The 12,447-nt window shown below is 42.5% G+C and overlaps 1 protein-coding gene across 4 annotated transcripts in view; it reads right to left on the reverse strand.

Moving 5' to 3' along the window:
• The window catches only part of vipr1a (vasoactive intestinal peptide receptor 1a), a 67,794-nt gene that overhangs the window by 15,715 nt on the left and 39,632 nt on the right, over window positions 1-12,447 (reverse strand). For 2 of the 4 annotated variants that reach the window (XM_018741712.2, XM_018741711.2), the window contains exons 4-7: window positions 7,810-7,913; window positions 5,932-6,029; window positions 3,340-3,472; window positions 3,101-3,193 (exon numbers count right to left, since the gene is read on the reverse strand). In XM_018741712.2, the coding sequence (XP_018597228.1) occupies window positions 3,101-3,193; window positions 3,340-3,472; window positions 5,932-6,029; window positions 7,810-7,913 (428 nt within the window). The remainder of the gene's footprint in view (window positions 1-3,100; window positions 3,194-3,339; window positions 3,473-5,931; window positions 6,030-7,809; window positions 7,914-12,447) is intronic. The other 2 variants (XM_018741714.2, XM_018741713.2) reach the window with 1 other exon arrangement.

The raw sequence follows: 12,447 nt of genomic DNA on the forward strand, positions 1-12,447 counted from the left end.
TGCTACCCCCTGCCCCGGAAAAATAAATAACCAAAGAATTAACTGACATAGAAACCAGCCTCCGTTCAGCCCTCCAGATAAAGAAAAATTAATCTCTGCTCGTTGCCGTCTCGAGGCACGAAAAAGGGACGCGCGCCTTTTTCACAAACGCACAGCATAAGTGGAGTGAGATGCTTTTCGGGAAGAAGCGTGGCAGATGTTTTCCTGACAAATGGCCGGATTTCCCCTGACAGCCCGTGCCACTCGGCAGCGACCTGTTAAGGGCATTAGCCGCCTGGGAGCAGCCGACACTCCTCAAGCTCTGCGAGGCCTTTTGTAGCAACCCAGCATTTACCCAGCAACCTCAGGGGCTCATATATTCTCCTTATGAGCCTCGTAACGTCCCAGAAATATGGATAAGTCGTTCGGTACATGCCGTTTACATCCGAAAGGTAGCGGCGTGTGACTGTGCTCTCGCTTCCTCAGCATCCCGAAAGAATTTGAATGCTTCGCGTCGCTTTTTCGTGTTCTGCTATAATCCCCAAACTGCTGAACTCGTGCAACTGTTTTCCACGGCCGTGGCGTCACAGTCCGGGCCACAATTTATAATCAAAAGTTCATCGTGAGGGACTTTTTGAAAGAAAAAAAAAAAAAAGCTGTTGTTTGAGATACGAAGCAGTTGGTGTAGTAGCTCAGTGTGAAATCGTTCCGTTTCTGGATCTCTCCTAAAACACTGTAAAATAAAATCCCCAGAATAATCCCTTTTTATTTGTCTGAAGTTCAGAAAAACAAACCCTTCAAGCCTGACGTTTTACAATGTGCACACATGGACATGGTGTCATCCTATTAGATAAGAAAAACCAAAACTGTTTGTATAACCGATAGCCTGTTCAACTTCCTCCCAGTAGAACTAATATTTTTCAAATTAACATTGGTGCAGCATCATTTACATTACATTTATTGATTTAACAGACACTCCAAAGCAACTTCCAATGAACTCTACGTAGTGTTATGAGCCCACACACCTTATTCACCGTGGTGACTTACACTGCTAGATACACTACTTACACCGGGTCACTCATCCATACATCAGTGGAACACACACACACACTCTCTCTGTCACTCACACACTATGGGTGAACCTGAACAGCATGTCTTTGGAGTGTGTGAGGAAACCAGAGCACTTGGAGGAAATTCACAGAGACAAAGGGAGAACATGCAAACTCAGCATAGACTGAGCGGGGATCAAACCCACGTCCTCTCACACCACCCAGGCGCTGTGAGACAACAGCGCTACTTGCATCTAGCAAAATTAAAATTAACTGTTCTGTACATATTCCAGCAGTACTCTGGACCAATGAAAACAGGAATATATGCCAATTCACACCGAGACGGTTATAAATTCTCTCACATCATTGCTATCATTTTATGACTACAAATAAAACATGTATAACTAACTACAAGTGCAGTGCCACACATAAATTCACATTTATTAATTTAGCTGACACTTTTCTCTAGAGCAACTTGAAATGTTAAGCTACTTACAGTATAATCATTTACCTATTTATACAGCTGGGTAATTTTATTGGAGGAGTTTAGTGTAAACACCTTACTTGAGGGTACTACAGCCAGAGGTGGGACTCGACCCTGTGACCTTTGAGTCCAAAATCAGCAGCACTAACCACTACGCTACCGGTTGTAAATAAACAACACATACAGTAATTTTAGGTGCAATTTACAATTAAAGGCTTATGCTAAAAGTCTTGTATTTTAACCACTATTATCATTGATTTACAGTAGCTATATTTAGGTCCAATTGTTTTTCGTCATTGTAAAAATGGGGATTCGAGGAACGAAAAGCCTGTTCTTTAAAAACGTATAAATTTTGCATGTGCTCTTGTTTCTGCTTAATTTTCTCCCAGCTGCACGAATTGCACTGACCCACAAAGTTCACCTTTCGTATGTTTGACAAACATAAACCCGGTTCCAACAGCCAGCTGTTTAAATCGACCAGCAACAATCCCTCAAAGATTAAGGACTTGGCAAACACTGCTACACCCTCAAGTAAATGTGGGCAAAAAAGAAAAGTCTATCAGTTCAACATTTATCATTTAACAAAGCAGGCACAAGAGGAAAATCAACAAGGGTTCAAAGCCAGAGGTTTCCTAGCCTAGAACATATCTTATCCTGGTGTTGTACGGTATCTTAAGGCAGAATGGTGGAATATTATAGCACACAAACAAAACATGATCTGTAGTGCTTGCAATAATATTTGCTCCCTGTTCAAGTGCACAAAAGTTTTCAGAATTCGTACTATAACTGGCATCCTGGTGTAATAGTGACATTGTCTCTCAAACTGGACTTTAAAGGTACATCCTAACCCCACTTAACAGATCCAATGCATTCCAGCAATTTTTGCCATTAAGTCAGTTTTTTCTAATTAAAGACCCGATTTCCATAGATTAAAACTGAGGAAATTCGGCACGGTTCTCAGCACGGTGGCACAGTGAGGAATGAGGCTGCTGCCATGCAGTGCTTGAGTGGTGCGGGAGAACTTGGGTTTGATTCCTGTTCAGTCTCTGTAGGGTTTGCTTGTTCTCTCTGGGTGGGTGTGCTCTGGTTTCCTCCCACAATTTGAAGAAAGGCTGTTCAGGTGGATTAATGATGCTAAATTTGTGTGTGTGTGTGTGTGTGTGTGTGTGTGTGTGTGTGTGTGTGGCTTGTTTCCCTGTGATGTGCAGGCACCCTGTCCAGGATGCACCCCCTTCAGTCTCGCACCCAACGGTTCTGGGATAGACTCCGGTTCACCGCAACCCTCCTCAGGGGACCAGCAGTTACTTAAATTGGATGAATGGATTATGCGTTCCCAGAATCTAAAAAGTTACCCATTTTCCACCCAAATATGCTTAAAAAAAGCACAATTTTCAGGGTAATACTGTTGAATGTATTATATTAGTGGCAGTAATTACAGGTCATTCTCACATTTACATTTATGATGATGGAGATGATGAAAACAGCTGAAGTATTAAGGAAATGGGAAGATGCACAGCGACATCGACGAGGCAACACAAGTCAATAATTCGGACCGAACAACGGCTGCCTGAGCAACGCGCCCACTTACTCTGCTGTAATGTGTGTATTCCTCCACACCAGCCGCCACGCGTTCGCTCGCCCGCACTGCGGAGGAATTGCTCACTAAAGTGGGGCTGTCGTCCTTCAAGCGAATAAACAGGTAGACATAAGCACTGTCCGCTAAGGAGGCTATGAGTATAGGCCTCTACATTTCATTGTCAACATAATACATGAATACTGCTCCATATAAATATGAAGAATGTCTTCTTTAGAGCAAGATCAACTTACAGACTCCGAGAAGCAGTCGTCGAACTCTCCGACCTCGTAGAGAACCACGTCTTTCATTAATATGGCGATGGCCTTCAGGATGAAGGACACAAAGAGGTGCATGTGGATATAGTTCCTTGTGCAGTGTAACTTCCTAAAAAAAAATGATCAAATGAAAATAATGCGTCATCATTAGGTGGTTGTGCGCGACATGTCAGGAACGACAACTTGATGTTTGCAGCGGCGCGTCGGAAATATGGCTTCATCGCACGTTCATCGTTCATGTCTGAACACGGCTGTTGGATCTTTGAGCACCGCAGAGAAATCAATCTGGTAAAAGAGGAATCTGTTGCTCTGTTATCCTGTATTATATATTAATATGTTCTAGTTAAAAGGTATACCCCAAAAAGTTCATATATCAATAATCTGCTGCTAGAGGCAGAGTAATTGGCTACTCTTAATTACTCTTAACTTGTTTTCATCGCTGCTATAAAGGGTATAATGTACTTGTATTTCTTCATTTAGCTCATACTTTTCCCCAGAATCACTAACAATTATTTACACAGCTGGGTAATTTTACTGCAGCAAGTTAGAGAAAGTACCTTGCTCAAGGGTCGTACAGCTTGAGGTGGGATTTGAGCCTGTGACATTTTGGTGCAAAAGCAGCAGCTCTAATCACTACACTACCAGCTGCTCCCTACTGGGCTTATTAAATGTTTCAGTGACAGTTTCATGGGTCCAATGTAAATCCCTAATTTCCTGCAAAGAAACTCATTAAAGTGTTTCACCCTTTGCTGTGACACTCATCAAAAAATGCTGTTGGTATGAGCGGTCATACTTGAGTACATGTCCTTGATTACATTTTACAAAATATGCCTACCTACATAACTAAAACTGACAATAACACTTACCTGATTAAAATCCCAGATATTATTAGAGGTGGTCGCCGACTTACGATGGATCGACTTTTCGAATTTTTTTCGACTTTACGATGGTGAGCTGGCGATAGACATTTAGTAAAAACCGTACTTTGAATTTTGATTTTTTCCCGAGCAAGCTATACCCGGAGCGATGCTCTCTCGAGATGCTGGGCAGCGAGAGTGATCCACATCTCCCGGTCTGTCAAGCAGAGGTGTGTATTAGGTGTCTTAAATGCATTTTCGACTTATGATGGTTTCACCGAACGTAACCCCATCAAGTCGGAGACCACCTGTATAATAATAGTATCCAATATACCACAATAGCCCAGAAGTCCTAAGATACACCCTGGACTCAGCGTCAGTCACACAGAGACTTTCCTCAGTTTTGCAGCTAAATCTTTTTTTACGACACATAGCAAAAGTCCTTCATCCTTCATTCCATGAGGAGGTGAGGTCTGCTGAGTTCCTTATTTATTTAGCAGACACTTTTCTCCAAAGCAACTTCCAATGAACTCTATGTAGTGTTATCAGCCCACACACCTTATTCACTGCGGTGACTTACACTGCTAGATACACTACTTACACTGGGTCACTCATCCATACATCAGTGGAACACACAGACACACACACACACACACAGACACACACACACTCTCTGTCACTCACACACACTGTCTAAAGACAGGAGCTCTAACCACTACACTACCAGCTGTACCTAGTCTCATGAAAAAGGTCTCTATACTCCTTTTCTTGGAGGACTTCGATATTCATCTTCCAGTAGCCACGGCCATGGTCCATGCGCCACCGGGCAGTCAAGAGAACCTTCTATATATACCTTCTATAACTTTCCAACCTATACATATATTTAATAGGCTTTTAATTAAATTTACTAATGTGGCCCATTAAAAAAACACGTTTCATTTTACAGGTAAGCAAAACGCTCAGATCATGAAAGGTACGTGTAAGTAACAAACCGTCTGGATCGTACGTGATGACGACGGGTTTCTCGAGTGAGGCGGGGGTCCCCGTGATGGGGAGTGTGTGTACAGGTCTTGTTCCTCGCTTCCTGTCTCCATCTGCCCCTTGGGTCAGTCACATGCTGGCCTGTCCCGGGCTACAGGACGGCCCTTTGGCAATTAGAGCCTGTTTACTACGCCACACGTCCAACGCTTATGAAAAAAACCGACCACGGCGCCGATTTCGCGTGGGGCAGGGCTGCCGCTCTGTTAAATGGAGTGCGGAACACTCTGAGAGCCACGGCGGAGAGCCACTTAACCTATGAGTAACTGCCCAAGCAAAGTCATCCTGTTTGTCTCTGCATTTAGTGCTGCTGAACTTTACTGTGCGGTGAGTCAAACGTGCAACATCATCATGAGCTATGCGCTCAATAAAATAAAAAAAAACTGTCCAGGTTCATTGCGAAAATAACACTGAAAAGGACACAAAAATGTGTAGAAACCAGTATTCATGACTGTATTTATGTTAGTGTAAGAATCAGTGCATGTCAGTCCAGCCCATGTGCAGGCGTACACCCATCTCAGAATTTTAAAGCAATCCATATGTCAATAAATGCAGAAAAAAACTGTTTTATACTATTTAGGCGACATAGAAAAAAATACATTTCAGTTTATGGTCAGTTTGAAAGTTCCTTCCTCATGACACGTGGAGCTGCAACGCTGTGGGATTTCCGCACCTGAAGATGCACAGTATGATGATGGCTGCTGTAAGCGAGATGAGGGAAACACTGTGACCAATGGTGTAGCCAGTCCTCACCGACGTAAAGAAATTCCCCTGAGACAAAAATAAACGTTAATTTCACTTAGGGCTGAAGTAATCAAACACACAAAAGCAGACTCATCCACATCACGGACAAATAACAACAGTTCCCACTGAAAGGGGCTTTTTGCATTGGCAATCATATAAGTTTAAATATATATTTAAATTTTTTTTATAAATATATTATTTAATAGAAAATTTAATGGAATATATGTTATAGTATAAATATTGCATATTTACATTTATCTGACACTCTTCTCCGTAGCTTCTTACAGTATTAAGCTACTTAAAATTATTTACATTTACATTTACGTTTATTAATTTAGCAGATGCTTTTCTCCAAAGCGATGCACATCTAAGCAAAAATACAATTTGTGCATGACATTAAGAGAAAGAGACATGGCTGCAGACATGTGATTGTTAAGTAAACCCAGTTTGTTACTTTCCACTTGATGCACCGATGTTCATCGCTCGAGTAGGTGCATGAAACGCAGGATAGATGAATCTTGATTACCTCAAAACTTTTTTAAAAAAAATTATTATAATTATTTTTATTTCTTAAAGAAATAAAATAGAAAAATATAAAGAATCATAATTATTTATATTTATAAATGATTAGAACTATTTATACACCTGTGCAATTTAACAGGAGAAGATTTACGGTAGGGACGTTGCTCAAGGGTGCTACAGCTAGTAGGTAAGATATGAAACAGTAATTTTCTGACGTTCTAAGAGTTCTAATCACTACACTATCAACTGCCCTTAACCTGCTATGATTTTTTTTTTTATTTTATATTATGTTACATAATATAAAGAAATACAGAAATTAATTCAGTAGTATAAGTACAAGTATACATTGAATGAATGCAGTCCATAGCTCTGTTACTTTAATTTCTAAAACAATGTTACGTTGAATTTATTTACATTTACATGCATTCATTTAGCAGACGCTTTACTCCAAAGTGAAGTACATCTCATAGAAAATACAATGTTTATATTATATTATCAAATTTTCTTTAAAAAAATATTTTGTAAATATTTTTTTGGAGTAACCCAGTGTAAGTAGTGTATCTAGCAGTGTAAGTCACCACGGTGAATAAGGTGCGTGGGCTGATAATACTACATAGAGTTCATTGGAAGTTGCTCTGGAGAAAAGCGTCTGCTAAATAAATAAATGTAAATGTAAACCCTCCTCTCTTGATTTTTAATCTTTCACTGGTCTTGTTGCATGTCAGCATGATGATCTTGTTGACCTGGCAGCTCTCACCACCGAATCCACAGGTGATGCTTGGCATAATGAGAATTCTGTGTATGAGCCTTGTGGTTTTCCATTGACCTCTTTGCTTTTAGGAATTTCCACAGCCATTACCACGATCTTCCTTCCATTAATGTCTCAATCCTTCATTTTCACTGCCCGAGTTCCCCTTTGGCTCATGAGCTCCATCACTGCATCGGTTCAGTTGCTAAAGATCTCCACCACCTTTGCGACTTAAGTGACTATCAAATGCGCCCCAAAAACGGTCCCATTAGGGAATTATCATTAATGTAATTATGATCCTTCACACTGAGGTGAGATAAGGGTTCAAGCTTCTTATTATGAAAACAATGTGAAACTAGACAAGGAGACCTATAAAGCAGCAATGGTCACGTTCTGTATTTGGCCAAAGGTTACTAGTAGAAAACCAACTTCTGGAAACATTGAAAAATTCATGAGCAGTTTTGCTCTTGTTTGACTCTCAAAAAGTACAGCAGGAAGCAGCCAAATAAAAGCTATCTTCCAACCTTATATTCTTACCTTCTCCTCACCTATGGTGCTGTTTTGGTTATACCCACAATTTTGGCCAAAGTGTTCTTGTACTTTTGTCCAGCCCTCCAAGGTGCAGGTTTTCGACAGATTACCTGAGAGGGAAAAAAAAGGTCATCTTCTCCAACAAAGCCCTCGCAGTCACAGTGATGTTGGTAAGATGGATCATCAGGTGCTGGTACTTAAACTCTGTCATCCTATAATCTCTGATGGCTTTGCTTGGTGCCTGGAGCCTTTCAGTGAGATTGACTGCCACCATGCAGCTGACAAACCTCGATATCCCAACACTGGCAAATGATGTCTTATAATCCTCTTTGGGGTTTCTCTGGACTGCTAAATTGGAGCTGAGATCCTCTGCTTCCAGGTAGAAACATTTTTCTCCATACATCTGCCTATATGACATATAGTATATAGTCATGCATAGTATATAGTCATAACTGGTGGACATTGACAAATCAAAGAGACTACAGCTAACACGACAAAGGATTGTAAAAAACTGACAAGCTGTGAGTTTTATGACTTCAAACTGCAACATCGAGATGATGAAAAAAACACAGAAGAAACCCTATAATTTGAGCAATTCATATTACTAAAATCGCTAAAATACTCCACAGCGATCAATGGATTATTCACGCAGAACTGTGATGTCGAATTCCCTTCAATATATTTTTTTGCTGTGAAAATTGTTCTGCTGAAAAGCAGCAAGAGAAAACTTCAGAAAGAACTTCAATGAGTGCTCAGGCCAAATTAATTTGCATTCATAAATCCTCCCGGAGTACCTTGTTAACACAAATGCCCCCAGAAGCTGTGGTTCTCTTAAGCAAATGGAAATCATTATCGGCGGGATGAAGGCCTTCCACTGGCAGGAAATTTCTCATTTTTTTTCAAGCAGTTTTCAGGCTGCGTCTTGTGGGATGCTGATTAGTTGCATCCATTTAAATGGGCAAATACAGAAACAGGGTTCAGTAAGCACATATTGCCAAGGTACCATGGTGGGGGGAGCTTCAGGAAGGAAGGGAAATCATTTCTGAGCCTTCCTGGGAATGTCCTAGTGAAGATGAGCATGAGATGCCCCAACCTTTGCTGTAGTTGTCTTTTATACACTTTACACACACACAGACTGAAACCACTTGTCCCAAGCGGGGTCACGGCGAGCCGGAGCCTAGCCCGGAAAGACAGGGCGCAAGGCTGGAGGAGACACACCCAGGATGGCACACCAGTCTGTCGCAAGGCACCCCAAGGAGGACTCAAACCCCAGACCCACCAGGGAGCAGGCATAGGCCAAATCCACTGTGCCACCGCACCCCTGTTGTCTTCTCATTAAGGACAAATTATGTGGCACATGACAATGGCTCATCGACATCTCGAACCCCAGCATGAGACTGGGCAAGAAGCATAAAGACCACCATGCGTCACCAAGCTCCACCACATAGACAGCAGGTGAGGAACACCTACGATCACTCCGCGGCATCAATCGATATAGTGGAAGAATCCTAATCAGAACTTCAGCACAACAGGAAACGGTGTAAATGACAGTAAATGTTACAATTTGCAGACAAAGTTCTCCTAAAATAATCACTGAATAGACGGGAAATGTTTTCAAAACTCGGCATAACCCCTTAATGTCCGTTTCATTTCTTACATTGCTTGCATACAGTTAATCATCTTTGTATCTTTTTACCATGGTAATACAGCAAGTCAACACCTAATGCATTGTGACCTGCTTGGGGGGAACAGTAAGACCTCCACAAGCCTGGGCATCGATGTGTGGGAGTCTTTCCATTCAAACCAACAAGTGTGGTGGACTGGACTTTGACACTGAGCTCTCAGAGTTCTTTACGGTGTCCTGAGCTTTACTGGGCTGGACTGGATTTGATACTGTGTCCTATGACCTCTGGGTTCTCTCACGTATTGAAATGGACTGGATGGGTTTTGATTTTTTATACTGTGGTCTCAAAGTTCTTTCTGGGGTCGTGAACTGGACAGGGGTGAACTGGATTTGATGCTATATCCTTTGACCTCTGGCCTCTCTGGTGTCCTGGACTGGACCGGAAATTATACTATATCCTCTGGCCTCTGCGCTCTTTCTCCTGCGCTGAAACGGACTGGCCTGGACCGGATCTCACACGGACTCCTGTTGCCTCCATCATCTGGCACCCTGCCAGCACTCTGCTGGAAATTAAACAGTGTCTTTTACTGTGGATCTCACTATACAAAGCTGACTCCTTAAAATAGATCTGCACAGGGACGAGGCACTGAAATTGCAAAATTGATTATCCTCCCCAATCGGTAGAGAGCCTGCCAAGTGAGACATCCCTTGGAAAAATCTGCTAGTTTTACAGAGTGATTCTGGGCAACGTATTACTTTTAGTCGACCTCTCTTCATTGCAGCATCGCTGTCCCAGCCCTGGGCTCCTTATTGGTTCTTCTTCAGTTTGTTTGTAAACCAGATCATGAATCAGGGGTAGCTGGTAATGTGGTGATTAAAGCTGTTGCCTTTGGACCCAAAGACTGCAGGTTTGAATCCTTTTTCCAGCCATAGTACCCTTGAGCAAGACACCTACCCTAAATTGCTCCAGGAAAATTACCCAGCTGTATAAATTGGTAAATAACTGTAAGTAGCTTAACACTGTAAGTTGCTTTAGCGAAAAGTGTTAGCTAAATAAAGTAGAATGTACACACACACATTTTCTGAACCGCTTGTCCCATTTGGGGTCACGGGGAGCCAGAGCCTAACCTGGCAACACAGGGTGTAAGGCTGGAGGGGTGGGGGACACACCCAGGACAGGACGCCAGTCTGTCGCAAGGCACCCCAAGCGGGACTTGAACCCCAGACCCACCGGAGAGCAGGACCCGGTCCAACCCACTGCGCCACCGCGCCCCCCTAAAGTAGAATGTAATTTGGAACAATAAAACAATTTTTAAAAAATTTTATGTTTCTGTAGCCAACAGTCCAAGCATTGTCTGAATCTTGGCGTTCAGTTGCATGGCTGGCATTGGGATGACATTGTGTGCAGTGATGAAGAATTCAGGTGTTTGGCTGAAAATACAGACGAAGGGGTTGGTTTTGCGGTAGGAAGCATGTAAGGGTAAAACTGACCAATTTTGCAGTTGCAATTACATTTGTTAATTTAGCAGACACTTTTCCCCAAAGTGACTCCCAATGAACTCTATGTAGTGTTATCAGCCCACACACCTTATTCACCACGGTGACTTACACTGCTAGATACACTACTTACACTGGGTCACTCATCCGTACATCAGTGGAACACACACTCTCTCTCTGTCACTCGCACATTATGGGTGAACCTGAGCAGCATGTCTTTGGACTGTGGACGGAAACCAGAGCACCCAGAGGAAACCCACACAGACAGAACATGCAAACTCCACACAGACTGAATAGGGATCAAACCCACATCCTCTCGCACCACCCAGGCACTGTGAGACAACAGTGCTATAACAGCAGCACTACTCACTGTGCCACCATGCCACCCATGTAAAGCAGAATAAACCACTCAGAGGAACACGGTGTGGCGTGGTTAATGCAGGTGCCTTACAGCTCATGGGTTGTGTGTTCTAGCATAGGTTCGAACCTCTCTTAGAGTTTGCATGTGCTCCCATGTTTGCATGGGTTTTGTCCCATAGTTCAAAGAGGTGGAAAACCACTGCTGTGACCTCCTCTACCTTGAAAACCCCAACAGGGGGTCAACCCTACTCGTTGTCACTCAAGAGTTGCTTATTGGACTCAAACAAGCCACTATGCGATGACGTCATGTCCTTACTTGCCACGCTGCTTTAATTTGGGGTAGTACACTTCTTCAGTTTCTGGATTGTGCAACCATGAACTTCTCAGAACCAAAGCAAACTGTTCACATTACGGACAGCACTTCCAGGCATGACTTTTCCCCTGTATGTTCGATTGTAGGTGTGTTTGTTCTGGCAGTTCGTATGGCTTATGCCTTTTTTGCTGCAATAATGTACTAGAAATACTGATCTTAAACACATCCCTTATAGATGCTTAATCTAACACCACTCCCATCATTTGTATCCCTCATCAATGCTCTTTATTAATGCATAATGAACTTTTCACTGTTGAACAGGAAACAGAAATCTGTCAGTATTTTTTCCAAACCCTGATTTTTTTTTTCTTGCATGGCGGTTGCCTTCATACATGATGGTTTTCCCATGGCTGGAATACGATAGGGGAAATCCTGCAAGACAATCTATCTCTTGCAAATGAATGCTGGACCACAGGTGATCTAAAAGAAAGGTGTGACTTCACGCACTGCAGAAACACCGATCGATGACATCAGAGGGCGCAGGAACTCATGCACATACATCAAACCCTACATTTACGCAGCACAGACATGCAGAGAGGTGTCACCACATGCACTACGGTTAATTCATTCCACTTGTAGTTTTTAAAAACAGATAATGGTGTACCCCGTTGACCCTCTGATGGGTAAATGCAGCTGAAATAGTCAGAGAACAGCTGCTACACTCAAAATCTATTTGACTGCATGTCTCCAGCCCTATGGGCCAAGTAATGTCCCGCTGAGAGGTTTCAAAAGGCCCTGCTGACAGCAGTATTCAGCACATGGTGCATTACAGTCCTGCTCAGCTTGAAAC

Source organism: Scleropages formosus, chromosome 7 (assembly GCF_900964775.1).
Source record: "Scleropages formosus chromosome 7, fSclFor1.1, whole genome shotgun sequence".
In the NCBI taxonomy this organism is placed as follows: Eukaryota; Metazoa; Chordata; class Actinopteri; order Osteoglossiformes; family Osteoglossidae; genus Scleropages; species Scleropages formosus.